This window comes from Impatiens glandulifera, chromosome 3 (genome assembly GCF_907164915.1).
Source record: "Impatiens glandulifera chromosome 3, dImpGla2.1, whole genome shotgun sequence".
NCBI lineage: Eukaryota > Viridiplantae > Streptophyta > Magnoliopsida > Ericales > Balsaminaceae > Impatiens > Impatiens glandulifera.
In genome coordinates, this window is record NC_061864.1 from 64,797,942 (window position 1) to 64,822,362 (window position 24,421).

The 24,421-nt window shown below is 37.6% G+C and overlaps 1 protein-coding gene, 1 non-coding gene and 1 pseudogene across 2 annotated transcripts; all 3 read left to right on the plus strand.

The window, feature by feature from the left end:
* Nucleotides 1-16,595: 16,595 nt before the first annotated feature.
* LOC124932896 lies at nt 16,596-17,510 on the plus strand (annotated as a pseudogene).
* Nucleotides 17,511-18,041: 531 nt separating this feature from the next.
* Nucleotides 18,042-18,132, plus strand: TRNAS-GCU. Its single transcript has one exon. It is a non-coding gene; the product is annotated as a tRNA-Ser (tRNA).
* A 548-nt stretch (nt 18,133-18,680) lies between these two features.
* On the plus strand, nt 18,681-19,221 carry LOC124931397. Its single transcript, XM_047471850.1, has one exon. It carries the CDS (start codon nt 18,877-18,879, stop codon nt 18,970-18,972), a length of 96 nt encoding a protein of 31 aa, XP_047327806.1. The 5' UTR covers nt 18,681-18,876; the 3' UTR covers nt 18,973-19,221.
* The last annotated feature ends 5,200 nt before the right edge of the window (nt 19,222-24,421 follow it).

Sequence of the window (24,421 nt, forward strand, 5' to 3'; positions counted from 1 at the left end):
AAGAATAAGTGTCGGTAATGTTTTTGGCGACGCTATTAAAGGTTGGCAGAAGTCTTTTTAAGTGTCGCCGAAAGTCATTTTTGTTGTAGTGTTTCAACACAGGCGACTGCATTATTAACCACATATGCCTTATCACTGATCTTCCTAAAATTAAGCAAAATCCAATTCAGAGCTTAATTCTCTAAATTCCGAACTCATAAGTTCATACAAACAACAATTACCAAGGAAAAGGATGATCCACCGGAAGTGCTACGGTTTAACCTAAATTGAACCTAGAATCTAGCAATAACTCAAATCCTAAGTCGATGAAATGATCCTTAACCACACCAATAACAAGAAAGAGGAACTCCTTCGACTAAGCCAGTCAATAAAGAAGATGATCAAATCAACAAAGATGATTAGTTCTATCCAAAATGCCAATTGCAGTTTGTAATTTGTGAATATGACCAATAAACCCCCCAGCAACCCATGAACACAGGTGAAAATGATCGAAGAATTATGATTTCTTCATTCTTTCTGAAGATATAATTGGATAACCAAACAATTTTCTTATGTGAATAATTAAAGAAGAAGATCACAACCTAAAGACAAGTCAGGGATAAGTTGGAAGTAGTATAATTTGGGGATACTTCTCTTCCAAATACTGCCACAAATTGTTTCGAGATCAGAATTCAATCAATTGAATCTAAAGCAATGAACAAGAAAATTATTAATTACAAACCAGAAAATTGTAAGAGAGTCAAATGTCCGAGGCATCAAATACCATACTTTTAATACTAAGAAAGTAAATAAATAAAATTAATTAAATGATCAAATGCATATAATACCTTCTTTTGTCCATAGAGATTAGTTAAATTAGTTACATGAACAAAGTCTAAATCAAATGAATTTGACTCGAAAATTTTCCTTTCTTCAAATCCAAGTGAATTCAACAACTACACAACTAAATAATTGAATATGGGATACCCCACATCAATATATTCATCTAGCTCCACTGTCTTCAACTTCAGTCAAAAACTTCTAAATACTAAGTTGTTTGTAATTGTAAAAGATTTTATTTCTATAAACACGAAAAAAACATAAGAAGAACTCCAATAAATATATTATAATTTAAATTAAAAATTATAGTTTATATCACCTCTCAAAGATGGCTAGTATTTGTCGTTCATCGTCATTAGAAAACCCTTATTCCCTCTTCACACTAGAAGAATATAAAAAAAATACAAAACTAATACAATGAGTCTTGTTCTTCTTCTTCATGTTATTACACTTTTGGTTCATTTGTGAAGCATTCATGTACACATAAAATAAATATCATAATGAACTCAGGCGTTTTGATTACTATCACAAGCATCCACAAGTTGAGAAAACTCTTTTATTAATCTAGCATCTTTGTTTTCTAATAACCAAATGTATACAAAATAAGAATTATTGGAAATATACTGTATTATTAGTATGGTGGTCTTTTAAAGAGTCTGCACTTAATGTAATGTAAGAAGATGTTAAAATTTGATTCATTGTGAAGATTTTTCATTATCAAATACATTAGAACCTCTGTTTTCAAAGATATACTTTTAACATTGTAATTGATTGAATAGAAAATGAAATACCAATACTTAAGACAACAAAAATTATGTCAACATGAAAGTGTATAAGAAATTATGTGTATTTATAATGACAAATTATCTAAGACTTTTTATCAAACAATTGGCGCACATACTTAAATATTTCAGAAAATTGATATTTGTTACCTAACAAGGAGCAAGCTGGTGCTCTGTGATAGAATTTAGAAGGAATATGAAGTCCTCCTCAAACTGAAAATGTGAAAGATCTTAGAAATAAATAGATAAAAAAAGATGATTCAAGGAAGAAGAACGTAACTGATAAATTATGGAAATAATCTTTATATTAGGAATATAAAATAATATATGTGAATAGATTATGAAAATAATTTTATATTAGACATATAAAATAATATCGTTATTATATTATTAGTTTCATTATTAATCTTTTATAATGTATATATATTGGATATTTCCCTGATGTAAAGGGCAAGAAGATTAAACAAGATTCTTCCTATTCTTTCATAGTATTAGAGCCCTAGGTTCTCTTTTCTTTCTTTTCTAAACCCAGCTTCCGCTTCTTTTCTCTAAACATAACTTCCGTTTCTTTTCTTTCTCTCTTCTTCATCTATGGCCTAAAACAAGGTTCATCCAGCCACCATTGTTTCCAACATCAAGGCGTGCATCCCTATCACCCTTGATTATGAAAGAAAACAATACAACAGCTAGTCCATCCTTTTTCAACTTCATTGCCGTGCTAATTTGGTGATCAACCATATTCAACCTCTAACAGTTAATCCTTCGGTCGCGGTTCCCGCTCCGACGGAAGCCGAAAAGGCTTTAACATAGAGACTTGATGACATTGTTCGTCAATGGATTTACGGGACCATTTCTAACGATCTCCTAAATTCCATTCTCGATCCTGATGACTCGACAGTTGATGCTTAGAACAGATTGCATAAATTTTTTATTAACAACAAATCTGCAAGAGCTTTGCAATTTGATGCGCAATTTACAAACACCAAGCTTGCTCATTTTCATGGTGTTAACTCTTATTGAGCTCAGCTAAAAACTCTAGATGATAATTTGAGGAATGTTGGAGATAAAGTCTCTGACAATCGAATGACTCTACAACTTTTGAAAGGCCTCTCGGAGGAATATAAGCCCTTTCGAACGTCCGTTCGTCATCTTAACCCGTTGCCCTCTTTTGATACTATTCGTTCAATGCTTGAATTAGAAGAACATGAGAATGCTGCTGATCTCTCTATTGAGTCTCATGTAGAGGCTCACATCACGCAATCCCATTTATCGTCCCAAAATAATGCTGATAATTCCTATTATTCTTCTCGAGGTAATAATCAACGTAATTGTGGCAATGGCCGGAAAACCACCAAGGGAAAGGGCAGCTCCGGCAAGGGTAAGGGTGCCTCTGGCAATCAACAACGTAATGGTGGTGCCTCGCAGCAGCAGCAAAACCTGCAGCGTGGTCCTTCCGCCTCGCACCAGCAGAAGACCCAAGCAGGATGGATGTATCCTCCACCTTGGGCATATTGGCAGCAAGGCCCTTGGGCTCTTCCTCCCTGCCCATATCCATCACAGGCACCAGGCCCATCTCCTTGGTCCGCCACGAAGCCCAGTCAGCCTGCACATCAGACCGGTATCCTCGGGCCACAACCACCTCAGGCTTACTATACGTCAGGCCCATCGTCTCAAGGTTACATGCCAATCAATATTGATCAAGCAATGCACACAATGACATTGTCTGATCCAAACTACTATATGGATACGGGAGCTACCTCTCACACGACAAATTCTCAAGGTAATTTATCGTCATATTCTCCCTTGATCAATAGTCATAATAATTCAATTATTGTTGGTGATGGTAGCAAAATTCCAATTCATGGTTATGGTCACAAATCTCTACACCAAAACACACTTCAACTAAAAAATGTTATTCATGTTCCAAAACTAGTCAAAAATCTCATCTCCGTTAGGAAATTCTCTATTGATAATAATGTTTCCATTGAGTTTGATCCTTTTGGGTTTACTGTGAAGGACTTGCAGATGGGGAGCAAACGAGTGAGATGTAATAGTAGTGGCAATCTCTACCCTTTTCTCATAGATCGTCAAGTCTTCTCTTCTTTCACACCGTCAGCTTTTTCAGTTATTTATCCAAATATATGGCATTCCCGTCTCGGTCATCCGGGAAATGCAATTTTAAATTCATTGCGTAGTAGTAATTTCATTCAATGTCCTAAGCTAAACATGTTTGTCATTCTTGTCCTTTGGGTAAATTAATAAAATCGCCTTTTCCCGATTCTATGTCTCATACTACTATGCCATTTGACATTATACACAGTGATTTGTGGACATCCCCTATTCCTAGTTCTCTCGGCCATAAGTATTATGTTCTCTTTCTTGATAATTACACGAATTTTTTATGGACTTTTCCGATCTCTTCTAAGTCTCAAGTCTATAAGTTATTTATTCGTGTTCGAACATATATTCGTACTCAATTTGAGAGAGAAATTAAGGCATTCCAATGTGACAATGGTACTGAATTTAAAAATGTTCGTTTTGAAAAATTCGGTCACCAACATGGTATGACTTTTCGTCTTTCTTGTTCTTATACCTCTCCTCAAAATGGCAAGGTCGAAAGAAAAATAAAAACAATCAATAATATTGTTCGCACTATTCTCTGTCATGCATCCATGCCACCATCATTTTGGCATCATGCTCTCGAAATGGTTACCTACCTTCACAACATCTTACCTACAAAGCTTCTTGGTTATAATTCTCCAACTCAGATTTTGTATCAAAAACATCCTAACTACTCTCATCTTCGAGTTTTTGGGTGTTTATGTTATCCTCTTTTTTCACCATCCAAAATATACAAGCTTGAACCTCGGTCTTCTCCTTGTGTTTTTCTTGGCTATCCGCCCAATCATAGGGGATAAAAATGTTTTGATATGTCATCTCGAAAAAATATAATAGCCAAACATGTATGGTTCGATGAGTCAGTATTTCCTTTTTCCAAAATTCATACTCCGAAATCTCACACATACGATTTTTTGAGTCATGATTCAGGTGCCCTTAACACCCATCTCTTGCATCAAATTCTCACCACAGCCGAGCACTAACACCAACCCACAACCACCCCCCACTATTCTCCTTCTCCCATAACATCCCACACTCACCCTGCGAACGAGTCTTCAAACTCTCCCACTCCTCCTTCTCCCGTAGCATCCCACCCTCACCCTATGGCCACTCGTAGTCGTCATGGAATTGTCAAACCCAATAAAAATACCAAGACCACTATCTTCACACTTCTACCTTTGTATCACCCATTCCAAAAAATCTCGTACATGCTCTACGTGACCATAATTGGAAAATTGCTATGCAGGAAGAATATGATGCGCTTATTGACAATGGTATTTGGGCCTTAGTTCCGCGTCCGTCTAATGTAAATATTATTCTTTCGCTTTGGATTTTTCGGCATAAAACGAAATCTGATGGTTTTTTTGAGAGACATAAGGCTCGTCTTGTTGGTGATGGGAAAACTCAAAGAAAAGGGATTGACTGTGATGAAACTTTCAGTCCGGTTGTGAAACCGACAACTATACGGATGGTTCTTAGCATTGCTTTATCCAAGTCTTGGTCTATTCATCAATTGGATGTGAAGAATGCCTTCTTACATGGAAACTTGAATGAAACAGTATACATGTATCAACCTTTGGGGTTTAAAGATCCGGCTCGTCCTGATCATGTATGTCTTTTGAGAAAGTCTCTCTATGGTTTGAAATAGGCACCCCGCGCTTGGTATCAACGTTTTGCTGATTTTGCTGCATCAATTGGCTTTAATCACAGCAAATTGGATACTTCTTTATTCATTTATCGCCATGATCATGACACTGCTTACATTCTTCTTCATGTTGATGATATTGTACTCACTGCTTCTTCAGAGTCCCTTCGGAAATATGTCATTTCTCAACTTAGCACTGAATTTGCAATGAAAGATTTGGGTCCTTTGAGTTATTTCTTAGGCATTGCTGTTACCCGACACAAGAATTGTTTGTTCTTGTCTCAAACGAAATATGCTCATGACATTATTAAGAAAGCATTATGACAGATTGTAATCCAGCTTCCACTCCTGTTGATTCTAAAGGAAAGATGAGCACTCAATCAGGCATTTCTTATGGAGATCCTACCTCTTATCGTTCTTTATGTGGGGCGTTACAGTACTTGACAATTACTCGTCCGGACATTTCTTATGTTGTACAACAAGTTTTCTTGTTTATGCATGCTCCTCAAGTTGCTCACATGAATGCCTTAAAACGAATCATCCGTATTCAAGGCACTGCTGATTATGGTTTGCAGTTATACAAATCATCTATTACTTCCCTGATTGGGGCGGGTGTCCTGATACTCGTCGATATACATCAGGTTATTGTGTCTTTCTTGGAGATAATTTGATTTCTTGGTCTTGTAAAAGGCAACCTACTTTGTCAAAGTCTAGTGCTGAAGCAGAGTATAGAGGGGTTGCAAATGTCGTCTCGGAATCATGTTGGGTCCGAAACTTATTATTAGAACTCAGATGTTCGGTTAGACAGGCAACCTTAGTTTATTGCGATAATGTTAGTGCTATTTACCTCTCTAGTAATCCGGTACAACATCAGCGCACTAAACATATTTAAATGGACATTCACTTCGTTCGTGAGAAAGTCCAACGGGGTGAAGTTCGTGTCTTTCATGTGCCATCCCGATACCAGATTGCAGATATTTTTACTAAAGGTCTGCCTAAGATTTTATTTGATGATTTTCGGGCCAGTCTCAGCGTTTGCAAAGCTCCCGTTTCGACTGCGGAGGTGTGATAGATTATGGAAATAATCTTTATATTAGGAATATAAAATAATATATGTGAATAGATTGTGAAAATAATTTTATATTAGTCATATAAAATAATATCGTTATTATATTATTAGTTTCCTTATTAATCTTTTATAATGTATATATATTGGATATTTCCCTAATGTAAAGGGCAAGAAGATTAAACAAGATTCTCCCTATTCTTTCAGTAACTAATGATGGTTGATGTGATCAATAATGTTGCATAACAAGAAGCCGATGTGGGCACCAATGTCGACGGATGTTGGCTAGGGAAGCCGTTCGAGGCCAACGACTGTGGAAGAATCCATTGCGAGTTGCGACAGTGAAACATGCGAGAAGAACATTCGATGTGCAAGACGATGTCAATGTGTGAGTCGACGTGGGAAAGTACGAGGAGTTCTCCATCAATGGAGCAACGATCAATCTAGAAGATAAAATTATTTTAAGTAAATTTACTCTGTAAGTTGCCGCTTAGGAGGAAGCCCTATATGAATATGAAGTGTCTGTATATATAATTAAAATTTAAAAAAAAAGGTATGGTCACAATATAAAAGTACGGTGGCTATTTAAGTTAGTATTTTTTTTATTCCAGTTTTCTTTCAATAAATGGCGACGGACAATAAGAAATTGTCAGCCAATTTCGTCGCTATTAAACACTTTTTTACTAGTGTATACTTAAAATGGTTAAAAATAAAATTTAAAATTCTATATGTGTGTTTTGAACTTGCAACCTAATAAAACAAATACAATCCTTTAACCAACTAGGCTAATAACACTTTATATTTTAAATTCAACAATAATTTTGATGAACGCGAAACATTTTAATAATATAAATTTAATTTTAACTAACTAATCTCTCTCTCTCTATATATATATATATATATAATGATGATTAATTTTTAAAGTGTCCGGATTCCCAGGTCGAGAGATGTGGTTAGTTTGGATATATATGTGAGAGTAAATGGATACTTGTGTCGGATTATGTTGACCCACCCATATATACTTAAAACGATTAAAAATAAAATTTAAAATGCTATTTGTGTTTAAAACTTGCAACCTTACAAAACAAGTACAACCCTTAACCAACTAGGCTAATAACACTTTATATTTCAAATTCAACGCCAAATTTGATAAACGTGGGACATTTTAACAATATAAGTTCAAATTTTTAACTAACTAATATATATATATATATATATATATATATAATTATGCTTAATTTTTAAAGTGTTCGGATTGCAAGGTCGAGAGATGTGGTTAATTTGGATATGTATGTGAGATTAAATGGATACTTGGGTCGGATTGTGGGTTGACCTGCCCATATATACTTAAAACAGTTAAAACTAAAATTTAAAATGTTATATGTGTGTTTCAAACTTGCAACCTAACAAAACAAGTACAATCTTTTAACCAACTAGGCTAATAACACTTTATATTTTAAATTTAACACCAAATTTGATGAACGCGGGACATTTTAACCATATAAGTTTAACTTTTTAACTAAATAATCTATATACCTATAATGATGCTTAATTTTTAAAGTGTCCGGATTGCCGGGTCGAGAGTTGTGGTTAATTTGGATATATATGTGAGAGTAAATGGATACTTGGGTCGGATTGTGGGTTGACCCACCCATATATACTTAAAACGGTTAAAAATTAAAATTAAAATGTTATATGTGTGTTTCGAACTTGCAACATAACAAAAAAAATACAACCCTTTAACCAACAAAGATAATAACACTTTATATTTTAAATTCAACACCAAATTTGATGAACACGGGATATTTAAATAATATAAGTTTAACTTTTTAACTAACTAAACTATATATATATATATATAATGATGTTTAATTTGTAAAGTGTCCGGATTGCTGGGCCAAGAGATGTGGTTAATTTGGATATATATGTGAGATTAAATGGATACTTGGGTCGGATTGTGGGTTGACCCACCCATATATACTTAAAATGGTTCGTCAAGAGACATCCATTGGGGAGAAACGTATTTTCCCGCATCCCTACTTATTTCTTGCTCTCGCTCATCAGTTCGCTTGGCATTAGAAAAATTCAGGGGTCTATCTTTTTTTTATCTTCCACAAATGCCCCTAGTTTCGACACAAGGGCTTTGATTGTTTTGGATAGATTTGTGATCCCAATTTCTCATTGGCTTGAATTCTGTGGGAATGTATTTTGTCCTAGTTCAAGATTTGGCTTGCTTGGGATTTGGGACCGTATTTGTGAAAAGTTGCATACGTATTCTCATAAAAGGAGAAATCAAGTTCGAATGTAGTTCCGAAATTGTATCACGGATAGATATGATTCCGCATTTCGTTGAGGAATTTTCTTAAGTTTCTGCTGGAGCTGCAATTGACTTAAGTTGGGGAAATTTTCTTAAGTATCTACTGAAGTGACAATTTACTTAAGTTGAAAATCTTTTGAGATCATAAGTCGAAGAGAAAAAATACTTTAGCTTTGGGCGTTATATTTTCTCAAGTGGGACTCTGTGAGGATCTTGTGGTCATTTTTATTTTAATAAAAATGCCCCTAGTATTGACTAGGAGTTTGGTTTTTGAAAATGTTTAGGACAGGGTTTATACAAGCTGCCTACGTATCCCATAGCTAGGGGAATTCAGGTCCAACGTAGTTCCATGCACATTGTCACAGCCCAATCTTCCTGGCCCAGGAAGAGGAGGCTTAAGGAGAATGTCACGGCCCAATCCTCCTGGCCCAAGAAGAGGAGGAGGCTTGAGCCCTCTTAAGCCCAACCCAAGGAAGATTCTAGACTGGAAGGAAGCTGGAAGGAAGGTCCTTGATTAGCGCACCTAATTGAGAGTTAAAAGGAATTCCTTGATTAGTGCATCACTAATTGACATATAAAAGGAATGTCCTTAATTAGGAATGTCCTTGATTGATAATTATAAGGAATCCCTAAATTAGTGCACAATCAATGTAACAGCTAGAATTAGTCCTATAAATACCTGTGAAGTATTACATTGTAAATCACCAAGTATTCGAGTAATATACTACTATTCTTTGTAAGAGTTACTCTCTCTCTAGAATTCTTGTGTCAATTCTATTAAACGCCGAGTGTTGCGTCGAGTAAGGCTGACTAGTTACTCGTTCTTGAGAAGATCGTAACTAGTGCCGCACGGATCGTCAGTGAAAAGACTGAGCCCATGACAATTGGTATCAGAGCTGAAATGACGAAGAGATCAGAAGAAAATTCAAAGGTCGTGGACGAAGTAGAGAATCTTCCCCATGGGACTGGAGAAGATGGTAGGAACTCTCGCAAAGTTCAGGCGGGAGGAACCAAAGCTACCAAAGAAAGAGAAAGATCAAGAGACGCTATCGTTGACATTATCGCCAGGTTGGAGAAGGTAGAACTCAACGTGGTGTACGGACAACATAATGCTGGGAACCTAGAGGAACACATTGCCGAGCTTGAGAAGGAGAGAGACGAGCTCCGAGGAGGAATGCAAGGTGCCTTAAATGAAGGCTTGTCCAAATGTCAAGAGCAAGCTGAGATCGTGGAGCAGACCCTCCTTGGTGAAATCAGTACCTTGACGGAGAAACTCGAGGTAATGACTTCTAAGTTACAAGCTACCGAAGAGGATGTGGCGTTACACAAGAAGGCGGTGGCGCAAGAGTGCGGGCGCGCGCCTGTAGGAGTCCCGAATCTGATAAGGATAGACGTTCCAAGTCCTAAAGCGCATTTAGGCGAGAGGAATGCGAAAGAGATCGACAACCTCTTATGGAGTCTGGATCAGTATTTCAAAGCACTCGGCCTAGTAGAAGAGGCGAGAAAGATATATACTGCCACGACATAGCTGGAAGACACCGCGATGCTGTGGTGGAGGCGAAGGAGTAGCGACATTGAAAAAGGTACGTGTTCTATCAATACCTGGGGTGAATTCAAGGAGGAACTCAAGAGACAGTTCTATCCTGAAAACGCTATTCGAGAAGCAAGGGCCAAGTTGCGGCGACTCTCACAAAGAGGGAGTATCAAGGAGTATGTCAAGGAGTTCATCACTACTCTCCTTGAGATCCCTAACTACTCAGACGACGAAGCCTTGTTTATCTTCACTGATGGTCTACAAATTTGGGCGAAGTTGGAATTGGAACCACGTAGTGTCCAAGATCTAAGCTCCGCAATTGCCGTGGCTGAATCTCTTGTCGAGATGAGAAGGCAAGAGAAACCAAAGTCAACCTATGAGAGGAATGACAATGGGGAAAATGGTGGAGACCATCTCCATAACAATGAAGACCTAGTTAAGTTTATCAAATCCAATGGTAAAGGAGATCGGGACGAGAAACGTGGAGAGAAACCCCGGATAAAGTGTTTCTTTTGTGAAGGGCCGCACAAAGCAAGAGATTTCCCAATGAAGAACAAACTATCAGCATTGATGGAGGAGCAAGAACGCCTTCACGATGAAGCTCGATTGGGGTCGTTAAACCTACTTAGTGCCGTTACAACAAAGTTTGATAAGTCAAAGTCCGCGAAGAATGGACGACTATTTGTGGAAACTAGAGTAAGAAACCACATGGTTAAAGCTTTGTTGGATACGGGAGCCAACAACAATTTTCTAGAGGTAAAGGAGGCGAGAAGACTGGGATTAAGTATACTAAAGAGAAAGGATGGCTTAAAGCAGTCAACTCGGCACCAAGTGCGACTTATGGAGTTGCTCGTAATGTAAAGATCAACTTGAGGGAGTGGACCGGCCTTCTGGATTTCTCCATTATCGACATGGATGACTACAAAATGGTTCTCGACATAGAGTTTCTAGACAAGGTAAATGCCATCCTACTCCCTTCTACCAATATGATGTACATTCTAGAGCAAGGTAATACTCGCACAATACCTTTAACAAGAGAGGGCAAGAGAGAAACTAGGCACCTATCTGCCATGCAACTCTCAAAAGGTGCGGAGGACACCTACCCATCATCTTTTGTCGCTGTGAAAGAAGATGAGAAAACTGCGTCTAAAGAGAAGATACATCCAGAAGTTACAACTGTCCTAGAGAAAGGTCACGATGTAATGCTCGCTGGAGTATCAGAGAAACTCCACCATAAGAGAGAGGTGGATATCATAGAAGAGTTAGTCAAATGTACTAAATCATCGGCGACGGTTCTTTATCGCATTAAACTTCCCAAATTGGAGGAATTGAAGAAGCAACCAGAGGAGTCTCCATTCAAGAAAGAGAAGTGCGAAATAGCCAAGACCGCCAAAAGAATGAAGAAATGGGTGGAAAAGAAGAGAAGACACTTGGAGTTCGGAGAAACCGAGTGATAGTAAAACTTCTCCTCCATCAAGAGAGACAATTTTCCAAAGTTCATAAGGGGCTTGTGAGGCAATACGAAGGCTCTTTCTTAGAGAAGAAACGGATTAGAAAGCCAGCACGTCGCTCAAAACTTTTATCATATGTGGAGACATCATCCAGGCCTACAAGGAGGAAGCGACGAGGACGTCGCCAGATTGAGTGGGGGAGAATGTCACAGCCCAATCTTCATGGCCCAGGAAGAGGAGGCTTAAGGAGAATGTCACGGCCCAATCCTCCTGGCCCAAGAAGAGGAGGAGGCTTGAGCCCTCTTAAGCCCAACCCAAGGAAGATTCTACACTAGAAGGTAGCTGGAAGGAAGGTCCTTGATTAGCGCACCTAATTGAGAGTTAAAAGGAATTCCTTGATTAGTGCATCAATAATTGATATATAAAAGGAATGTCCTTAATTAGGCATGTCCTTGATTGATAATTATAAGGAATCCCTAAATTAGTGCACAATCAATGTAACAACTAGAATTAGTCCTATAAATACCTGTGAAGTATTACATTGTAAATCACCAAGTATTCGAGTAATATACTACTATTCTTTGTAAGAGTTACTCTTTCTCTAGAATTCTTGTGTCAATTCTATTAAACGCCGAGTGTTGCGTCGAGTAAGGCTGACTAGTTACTCGTTTTTGAGAAGATCGTAACTAGTGCCGCACGGATCGTCAGTGAAAAGACTGAGCCCGTGACAACATGCTTGTGAAAATGTTTGTTTGAATTCTTGTGAAAATGTTGAAATTTTATGTCGAAGAGAAAAATACTTTAGGTTTGGGCGTTATATTTTCTCGAGTGGGACTTTGTGAGGATCTTATAGTCATTTTTATTTTAATAAAAATACCCCTAGTATTGACTAAGAGTTTTTGGTTTAGGATTCAACTTAGAGTGTGATTAACTCCCTTTTTAATGTATATGCAATGAATGTATGCGATGTGATGTGAAATGAAATATCTATCAACTTTTTCGATAATTGATAGTGGTGACCGCACCCTGGAAGGGTTGCCTACGTACTCTCGAGAGAGATCAGGTCTCACATAGTTCACAATTTGTGAGTTATGAACTTTAATGTATGTAATGAGTAATGAATGCATGTGATATGAAATGAAATGTCTATAAACTTCTTTCGATAATTGATAGTGGTGACCGCACCCTAGATGGGTTGCCTACGTACTCTTGAGAGAGATCAGGTCTGACGTAGTTCACAACTTGTGAAGTTATGAACTTTGATGTATGTGTAATGAATGCATGTAATGCGAAATGTCTATCAATTTCTGTCGATAATTGATAGTGGTGACCGCACCCTAGATGTGTTGCCTACGTACTCTCGAGAGAGATCAGGTCTGACGTAGTTCACAACTTGTGAGTTATGAACTTTGATGTAAGTAATGAGCAATGAATGCATGTTATGTGAAATGAAATGTCTATCAACTTCTTTCGATAATTGATAGTGGTGACCGCACCCTAGATGGGTTGCTTACGTACTCTCGAGAGAGATCAGGTCTAACGTAGTTCACCACTTATGAAGTTATGAACTTTGGTTGTATGTGTAATGAATGCATGTGGTGTGAAATATCTATCAATTTCTGTCGATAATTGATAGTGGTGACCGCACCCTGAATGGGTTGCCTACGTACTCTCGAGAGAGAGAGATCAGGTTTGACGTAGTTCACAACTTGTGAAGTTATGAACTTTGGTTGTATGGGATCCAACACGCATGCTTTAGACGAAGTATCTTTTGAATATGTCGACATTGAAGAGTGTTGAGAGTTCTTCTCCGTCCAAGGTGGTCAATCTCGTGGCGCCGCCTGAAAAGACCTTCTTGACGAGGTAGGGTCCTTCCCACGGTGTTTGGAATTTCCCTCTAGGGTCTAGTATCCGTAAGTTCTTCTTTAGAACTAAATCGCCTTCTTGAATGTTCCTAGGTTTCACCTTTTTGTTGAAAGCTATAGTCATTCTTCTTTAGTATGCTTGCGTGTGACATAATGCGTTTAACCTCTTGTCTTCCATAAGGGCTAGCTGATTGTACCGTGACTTACACCAATCTTCCTCCACTACTTGTGTCTCGAGTAAAACTCTTAAAGTAGGAACTTCGATTTCGATAGGTTGCACTGCATCCATTCCGTAGACCAATTCAAATGGCGTTTCTCTCGTTGATGTTCGAATGGTTGTTCTATATCCCCATAAGGCATATGGAAGCTTCCCGTGCCAATCCTTGTACGTCTAAGTCATCTTCTTGATGATAATGATGTTCTTGTTCGTTGTCTCTACTGCGTCGTTCGTTTGTGGACAATAAGGTGAGGATTTGTGGTGTTCAATCCTATATTCATCTAGTACTTTGAGTACTTCTCCCCGGAAGTGTCCACCATTGTCTGAGATCAAGGCATGAGGAACTCCATAACGTGCAATGATGTTGTTTCGTATGAACTTGGCAACATGTGATGACTTGAGAACCTTGTATGATTGAGCTTCGACCCACTTTGTGAAATAATCGATAGCTACAAGGCTGAATTCGTGTCCGTTTGAGGCGTGAGGATAAATTTTCCCGATGATATCTATTCCCCATGTCGAGAATGGCCATGGTGAAGTCATGTTGTAAAGTAGAGATGCTGGGGTGTGCTTCAATTTCGCGTAAACTTGACATTGATGACACTTCTTAACATATTCTACACATTCTTGTTCCATGTTCTGCCAGTAATAGCCAAAGCGAAGGATCTTCTTAGCGAGTGCTGATTCGTTCACGTGTGGGACACATGTTCCTGCATGTACTTCCTCCATGATCTGTGATGCTTGAGGCTGGTCGATGCATAACATGTTCTAACCGTCAAAGGAGCGTCGATATAGCTTTCCTGCGAGTAGCACATAGTTGGTTGCGTATTGGTGTAAAGCTCTCCTCTCTTTCTTTTGGAAGTCCGAAGGATACTCTCCATGCTCAACGTATTTCTGTAGAGGTTCGAACCAAGGTTTGGGCGCCACTTCAGTGTTGGCAATCGTCCTCTTCTCAAAGTCTCGTTTCTGTTTCTGACGAATCTTCAAAGGCTTGATTTTGATTCCTTCCGGGATTTGCGTCATGGCTGCTAACGTGGCCAAAGTATCTGCGAATCGATTCTGACTTCTCGGAGCATGTGTGAATGTTACATGTTCAAACTTTTCTATTAGAGTCGATAAGTGTTGTCTCCTTTGACTTGACATTCACCATTAACTTGTGAAATGACTAAGTTTTAGTCTCCTACCACTTCTAGACGTCTCGCTCCTTTTTCATGAGCAATCTTCAAGCCAGAGATGCAAGCTTCATACTCTGCCTCATTGTTTGTCACTTGATATTCGAGCTTGACTGAGATTGGGTTGTATGTTCCCATAGGATCGATGAGTAGTATTTCGATGCCATAACCTTGTTTTCCTGAAGCTCCTTCGAATAATAGCTTCCTGAATCCTCTTCGTCTTTAACTTCGATTGGTTGGTCTGCGAGAAAATTTGCTACAACGCTCCCCTTGATAGATTTCTGAACTGTGTACACGATGTCGTACTCTGATATCATCATCATCCACTTAGCTAATCTCGGAGACAAAAGCGTTTTCTGGAATAAATGACGAATTGGATTGAGTCTTGATGCTGCCCCCCGGCCGGAATGTGGTAGGGTCTTCAAGCCCCACGCTCGATTCTCGAAATGAATGGGCCGTCTCGCGAAGATCTTCGATCCGAACCTGAGCATCTATTCTCCTCTTAGAGTAAGAACCACGCTTTCTCTATCGCAAGAATATAGCGAGAGAAGAGCTATCGCTCAGCTGCTTCGCGTATTACGAAAGCCGTATTGCCCGAAGGGCAACGGCAGTAGTGTGGTTCCAGGTGCCGTCACGTCATTGAGATCTGCAGGGTGGCGGGGACTTCGACTGCCTTGTATCAGGTGAAGAGAAGGAGGTGGTAGGCTTAGTAGGCTACAATATCACCGTTATGAGCGGTACGTTTCAACCAATTAAACTATAAGCCTCCTATCTCTCTACATGCAATTCGCTCACTTCGGGAAGAGCGGACGGAAAGAGGAGGTATTTGTTCTATCTGCTTCTTTCTTTTCCTAGGAATGCAGAATTGGAAAAAAGAAGCAAATTGGATATATTTTCTTTTTTTTTGTTTTATAGTTATAGATGGGAATTATATATATAATTAAGTTAAGCTAAGCAAGCGGCCCTTTCGCGACTCAAACTACCGGTCCGCTTTCCGGCTCGGCTCAAACGAGCGGGGGTTAGATAGAAGCTTGCAATGCCGGTTGTTCGCCTTTAGTTAGAAATAGAAGTAGAGGGCTAGCCAGCCCCACCAGACCAGAAAAGTATGAGTATGAATGAAGGAAATAAGAAATAAAAACTTGGTTACCGGAACCGAAGGTTAGGCCGACTACTTTAGTAAGTATAACTAGACTGAAAAAGTTTATTCCTACCCCTTAACTATTCTGTCAATGTTGCCAATTCCCAGAATACTAATGTACCTTCATGTATACAGTTGCCCAACTACTTTCTTCCTCCGCATCTGTCGTATTCTGGAGAGCCTGCTGAGTAAGGACCATTTAGCAATGCCAGCAGTGAGGCTGTCTGGGGACAGGTTAAGGCAGGGCCCGCAGGGCTTGCTTCTCATGAGATTTTGTGAGGTAATCGGAAAGGAGTTCATAAACTGGGCTAAGGGCTTTTAGGCATACAGAAAAGGATAAGTGGATGGAGGGTGCTTCTCAGCTAGAGTTGGGGGTGGAATCGTATTATCTTATAATAGGAGCACGCCCGCTTTTAGCTCTTTCACTCTTTTTCTTTTGCCTTTCCTTCTATTATATTAGTAAACGGTCTCATCATTTTCAAGAAAGATGTACAGTGGCGGTCTTCTCGTTAATCTTCAGAGGGGAGCTAGTCACTTGGGGCGACCGACCGAGACTCTTTCTTATTTTTTAGTAGTAGTGTTGAACCTGGAGGAGTGGTTTGATCATTTTGTTTGATTTGAGGCGGGCTTGCTTGCTCTCATCTAAGAGAAAGGGTGTCCCAAAGGGCTTTCTCTTAGATGAGAGTTTAAGTAACTCAGCGCTTCAAAAACAAGAGTCACGCTCTTTAAACGCCCTAAGAAATAGACTGAAGTCATTCCGATAAGGCTTTTATTTTATTCGGTATACCGCTCCGCGAACAGAGCGAATGAACGAAAATCCAACTTATGTTTCCACTTAATTTTCATTATGAAGATGTATCACGTTAGGATCCGTTGCTCAAACCGAATCACGCCAACGTTATGGAAGTTCCTGGATTGTGTAAAATAAGAGTAGTACCAAAAGCAGCACCTGAAGCTTTAATAATAAAAAATGGAAAATTGGCTATGGAGATTCCGCGCAGTATGAAATTAATACAGACACAAAGAGCTTCGACAGGAAAGTCGTTTCGATCCAATCCATTCTTGGGGTCAAATAAAGACAAAGGATATGTCAGTGACCTAGCACGACAAAGCACTCTCCGAGGGCATGGAATGTCTCATTTTTTGGTCAGAATCTCCACAGTAATGTCTCTGTTATATTCTCCGATCGAAATACAGATAAACTCCATTCAATTCTTGATGGAAACGGAGTTTTGGGAATTCTCTCCGGAACCGGAAGATCATTTCGAGATCTTCGAACATATTCGAAGATTCAATGTGACTATTGTCACTTCGGCCAACACACAAGATGAGACTTTACCACCGTGGAGCGGCTTTTTTCAAAAAGATGAAGGGGAAACTCAGTAAGATCCGGTGGGGATTAATTCGTACGGCAAGTAACACACCTATAGTAGCGGACCAGTATTATCTCGCATCGGACATGTTGAGTTGGACGCTTTCCCAGTAGATGCACCCCACTTAATAGATAAGGTGCTTATCGGTCGCTACCACACAGGCAGTCATCTCACTTGTGCGAGAAAGGTTCAAAACACTATTTCTAATCCGTCCTTCTATCAATCGAGAAAAGAACCAAGCTAAAGCTTGCCTACATCCCTCAAGGCCTTCTTAAGTCGAATACTTCAAAACCACATACCTCTTTCCAGGTAGCTTACTCAGCATTCAGAGTCGTCCACTAAAACCACTAGATCGAACAAAAATAAAAGCTAACAAGTCTTCTTTTTTTTACCTTATTTATCTTTTTTGAGCCCTTACTTTAGCAAAATGGAATTTTTGCTAAAAGTTGTACATATCTCTATAATAAAGATAGAGAAAGATATACTTTGATATTCTTTACTTTATGTTTAATGTAGAATAATAATTCTCTTTTTTTTTCAATTGGGAGAGATGGCTGAGTGGACTAAAGCGTCGGATTGCTAATCCGTCGTTGTACTAGTTATTTGTACCGAGGGTTCGAATCCCTCTCTTTCCGTTTCCGTTGATTACTTGATATTTTTTTTCTTTCCAATTTTGAAGATCCCTTTTTTTTATAGTTTCTTTTTTTAGTTAAATGCATCAAATAGAGAAAAATCTAAGAAAAAAAAAATCAAGTAAGGAAAACAATCCCCTTTTTATTCTTCACGTCCAGGATTACGTCCTGGATCATTAGATAGGAATCCAAAGATGAAAAGAGAAACAAAGAATATTTTATTTCTTCTTGCTTGAAGCTCTGTCAAAGAAGCATTCTATTCCGAAATTAGGGCTAGCTAGGCTAAACCTCCCCCATTAATTACTACAGAGTCAACTTGAACAATTAGAACTTGACCCGATTTTAGGTGTGGCTCATTTTTGGTTATACATAAATTTTCACAAATAAACTGTCCAATACTTATTTTTTAGATGTCTTTTCACAATAATTGTGATAGATAAAATACCAATTCAAATTAAATGGACTCAAAATGATGTTATTGCATGGATCGGGATTATAAATTTTCCCATTTTAAAATTGAAATTTTTTTATGAAGTTAAGACGGTTATTATTAATATATAATTATATTAATGATTCATAATATTAGATTAATATGTTTTATAATTCAAATTGAATTTAATTGACTAGAAAAATTCATGAATAACAAATCAAAAATTCTATGAAATCATGAAAAAAAAAAGATAACTTGGATCTAATCATAGCATTCTATTGACAATTTCAAAAAACTGTTCATACTATGATCATAGTATGATGGCGGTCGGTCAAGTATGCCCCCATCGTCTAGTGGTTCAGGACATCTCTCTTTCAAGGAGGCAGCGGGGATTCGACTTCCCCTGGGGGTAGGGTACTACGAAAGGAAGTTGATCAGAGGAATTAGTGTAAATCGATATAATCCATGTAATAGCAGAAACTATCAAAATGAAAGAATTGACAATAATAATTATAAGTATACCAAAGAAAAAGAACTCATTTTTTGTAATTCCTATGATGCAATTGGAGCTTATCGACAAAAACGAATCCATTTAGATAGTCCTCTTTGGATCCGGTGGCGACTAGATCAACGCGTTATGTCTTCAAGAGAAGCCCCAATCGAGAACCCATAACCTCAAAGTATGAAAGTGAGGGTGGATGTGCATCTCATCTAAAGGAGGAGACAAACTGCAAACAATTGTTAGCCAACGTACTTTCTTCTTTGTTGGTTGGCTGGGTGTGTGTATGCTTGATGCATCACCTCTAGGGGAATAAGGGCGACTTTCTTGTGGATGTAATTACGAATGAGCAAGTAGGGGGCGGCAACTAAAGAGGTAGCGAGACTGGCCGCAATTGCAGGAATAGATTGACTTTCTTTCATTTTGGTTATGGAAAGTTTCGTTTAGTACGAGATCGCTTCACACCTCTCGGTGCTTACACCTCTCGCCTATCGAAGTTCTGTTCAAAAACCTCGTCCGAGAACTTGTATAGAGAAGGATTTCCCGCGGCTAAGAAGTTCTACCATACCAACTTAGCTCCCCGGCGCTGCTATTGGCATAACAACCGCCTTCGCTTTCTGAACCCGTTGGTCGAGCTGAAGCTAAAAAAGCTGTCCTCTCTGGGACAGGATGAACTCTATCTTAATAAGATGGCGAAGGCAGGGAGAATGTTTCAATGATTGATTGGTCTCTTAGTCTTTTAAATCGACTTTTGACATGCCTTAGCCTCTTAGTGACCCAAGCTAGGGCCCAACACACCTTTTCTACTGGTGAGTAATTAAGTTCGTAGCCTGTCATGCGCTTGCTTATGTAGTAGACTACGACCTCCATCTTTTCCTCGTTTTCTTGGGCTAGTAGACTACCCATTGCGTTTTCTGTGACTGTTAAGTATAGGATTAGCGGTATGCCTGATATTGGCGGCATCAGAATGGGAGGATTCTTGATGTATCCCTTTATCTTCTCAAATGCGTTTTGACAAGCGTCATCCCAAACGAATCTTTCATTTTTCCTTAAAAGTTTAAACAAAGGATCACATGTCATAGTCAACTTGTTTATGAATCGACTTATATACTAGATCTTTCTTAGAAAGCCTCGCACTTCTTTCTCGCTTCGTGGAGGTGGCATTGTTGTGATCGCTTCTATCTTGCTCAGATCAACCTCAATTCTTCTTTGCGTGATTAAGAAGCCTAATATCTTTCCTACTTTCACTCCAAATGTGCACTTCTTTGGGTTGAGCCTAAGTTGGAACTTCCTGATGCGTTGTAAGAATTTATCAAGATTTTGGATGTGCCCTTCTCGATCTTTTGATTTGACAATAATATCATCGACATAGACTTCTACCTCCTTGTGGATCATGTCATGAAGAATCATCGTGGCAGCTCGTTGATACGTTGCTCTTACGTTTTTCAGCCTGAAAGGCATGACTCGATAACAAAATGTTCCAACTTCTGTGATGAACGTTGTCTTCTCCTTGTCTTCTGGAGCTATCAGTACTTGGTTGTAGCCTAAGAATCCGTCCATGAATGATAGGAGTTGATTGCTTGCTGCATGATACACTAGCACGTCGATGTGTGTTAGTGGGAAACTATCTTTAGGGCTTGCTTTGTTGATATCTCGATAGTCTACACATACTCGAATCTTTCCATCTTTCTTTGCGACTGGGACTACATTGGCGATCCATTCTGGGTAATCTATCACTTCAAGGAATCCTACGTCAAGCTGTTTCTGAACTTCCTCTTTGATCTTGTCCACGATGTCTGCTTTCATTCTTCGGAGCTTCTGCTTCACCGGTTTAACGTCTTCATAAAGTGGTATGCGGTGTTGAATGATTTTTGGATCAATGTCTGGCATATCTTTATAGGACCATGTAAAAGTTTAGTCAGATTTTCACGTTCTAAATCATTTAAACCTTTTCCGATTAAAACAATTCGAGGGTCTTCTTTTGTGTTAAGGTTTATTTCAATTGTTTCTTCTGCAACAAGTTCCTTAAGGCCTTCAATAATGACATCATCAAACTGTCAAACTTTCTACGAGGTGGAGCAGTAGTGGCACTCCTTGCTTGTGATGATTGTTGACTTTGTTTAGGAGAAATGAGTTCTCTTGATGAGCATTTTGTCCTTGAGTTTGACGTGCTTGTCTAGCTCTTGTTCTGAATAGACCTTTCTATAACTTCCCAACCGTCCATGAACTTCCTACATTCCCTTTCCATTTCTTGTCGCATGGTCTTCGAATTAAGGGGTTCGATTGTCGTATAAGTTTCGATTTCTATGGTGATGTCTTCAAGCTGTTGCTCTAATTGTATCAGTGTATCACGAAGATCGTCTAACTTTAGATGAACTGCCTCATTGAACTTTCTTTGTAGGTTAGTCATTGTAAATTATGATGAAATGAGTATGTTGTGTTCAAGAGAACAAAGTTAGTTCGAACCCCTTTATCAAGTAAAACAAGCAATGCGTTGCTCGTATGCACATAATCTCTAACACGCGATAGACGCTCTATTTACCCATTCACAATGTAAAACATATAGAAAAAGATGAGTAAAATAAGAATGAGTTATTTTATTAAAATCCTAAGTTTCATGGATAAAATCAAAAACTCAAGTCATAAAATAAAATAAGAAAAGAAAGCAAGCACCCCTCATCCTTTCGTTACAATGTCGCTCATGTATCTTCATAAAGAGATTTACATTTCAAGCATAAAGAAATCTAGTCTAAGTCTTCGAATCTTCAAGTCTTTCCATCTTTCTTGATCGCCTTTGCGCCTCATGCGTCTCTCTTGATAGTCTTTGCGTTTCACGCGTCTTTCTTGATTATATCTTACGCTTAGAATCTGAGTAATAAAGACACAAAGAAAGAAAACTAGTTACATTAGATTCTTCTTTTAGTTTCTCTAAGTTTCCTCGATTTTACTCCTTTTTTTTAATTTTTTTTTATAAATATCCAAGGTAATTAATTAAATAAAACCTTGAATATTCTAAGTATAATAACTTCTCTAAGTGTTGTAACATAGACAAATTACTACCTTAACTTTATTAATAATCCAAAATCAATTATTTTCAAAAACTCAATTGTTCTAAAAATAATCGTCTTTAATATAAATCGTGCAATGAGTCCGTGAATGAATTCGAGAAAATTTTATAGACTCAGATTTATGAAAAGCATAAACTATAAAATTAGGTGTGAAAAACGAGTGTCTACAGTTGAGACCGGTGTTTATTCCTAACCGAATTAGTGTCAACCGTTGTGAGTGTGTAAGAGTTTTCCTTTAGCCGGACCCCGGTCCCCTATCGACGATCCCGATCTCAATAAAAATTTTAAACATCTTTTAGATTGGATATTTCCTTTACTTTTGAAGGTTGATTTGATTTGTTTGCCCATTTGACAAGCAGAGCAAACTTTATTTTTTGAAAACTTCATATTAGGAATACCTTCAACTAGTTCTTTAGAATAGATGAAATTGATTGTTTTAAAATTCAAATGATTTAATCTTTTATGTCAAAGACAGTTCTGGTCGTTTTTAGCAATCATGTAAATAGGATGATCAAATTTATTTTTCCATTTTAATTTATAAATATTTCCTATCCTATTCTCTATCAAATTTAATTAGGTTTTGATGTTTCATTACCGAATGTTTTATGATTAACTTTCGGTTTTGATCAATATTTCCGAAAGTAAGGTAATTAACTTTCGGTTTTACAACTTGACAAATTGTTAAATTAATTGGTTTCTCACTTTGTAATAACCTTGAACAACATTAATTTAACACATTTGATATCCTTAAAACATTTCTCAATCCATATGATCAAACATTACACAAATACATAGGATAATCCTACATAAACATTCATATACACTTCTTTATATGATCAAACACATTCTTCAACAGTTTAACGTTAAACATAATCTAAAAATTTCAAATAAAACACACACTTGATAATATTAGTTATGAGTCTAGATTATAACAAAAAAACCAATTAATTTAACAATTTGTGACATAGTAATTCCGAGAGTTAATCATAAAACTCTCGGTTTTTATGGGTATTTCCGAAAGTTTTACTCTAAACTCTCGGAATTACCATTTCACAAATTGATAAATTAATTGTTTTTAATCTTCTAATGACTTTGAACATTATTAATTGAACACATTTAATAACCTTAACACATTACATAAGCCATATGATCAAACTTTATACACATTCATGTCATGATCATAAACACAAACATATAAATACACTTCTTTATATAATCAAACACAATCATAATAATTTTAACATTAAACACAATATTAATTTTTAAAAAACAACAAACACTTGATTAGATTAGTTAAGATTCTAGATTGGATTGTATCAAACCAATTAATTTTCCAAATTATGATTTGGTAACACCGAAAGTTAATAGTATAACTTTCGGTTTTTATGGGTTTCAGCGAAAGTTTTAAGAAAACCTCTCGGTCCTGACCTTAAACAAAATGTTTTTAGGAAGGGTCAAAACCGAAGGTTTTCAAATAAACCTTCAGTATTTACCCTTCCCCATACTTAGAAAATTTATCAAGTAAAACAAGCAATGCGTTGCTCGTATGCACATAATCTCTAACACGCGATAGACGATCTATTTACCCATTCATAAGGTAAAACATGTAGAAAAGGATGAGTAAAATAAGAATGAGTTATTTTATTAAAATCCTAAGTTTCATGGATAAAATAAAAAAACTCAAGTCATAAAATAAAATAAGAAAAGAAAGCAAGCACCCCTCATCCTTTCGTTACAATGTCGCTCATGTATCTTCATAAAGAGATTTACATTTCAAGCATAAAGAAATCTAGTCTAAGTCTTCGAATCTTCAAGTCTTTCCATCTTTCTTGATCGTCTTTGCGCCTCATGCGTCTCTCTTGATAGTCTTTGCGTTTCACGCGTCTTTCTTGATTATATCTTACGCTTAGAATTTGAGTAATAAAGACACAAAGAAAGAAAACTAGTTACATTAGATTCTTCTTTTAGTTTCTCTAAGTTTCCTCGATTTTACTCCTTTAAAATTATTAGGCTTAGCTTCAAAATTTCGAAATTGTTCACATGTTTCATGGAATTTTAAAACTTTGAACAGGTAAACTGAGCGCCTAGTATTATCTATATGCATACATGTATTTATCATATATAGTAGTCAAGTAAAGGGCTTGATCAACTAGTTTGAAAATTCTAGGACACTCTTTAAAAATTTTATTTTTGAAAACGTGAGGGGAATTAATTTTAATGTAAAAAAAAAATTTAAGTTTAAAAAAAAAACGAGGCTTTATAGACAACTCCATATCTTACCTTCCCGTCGAATCT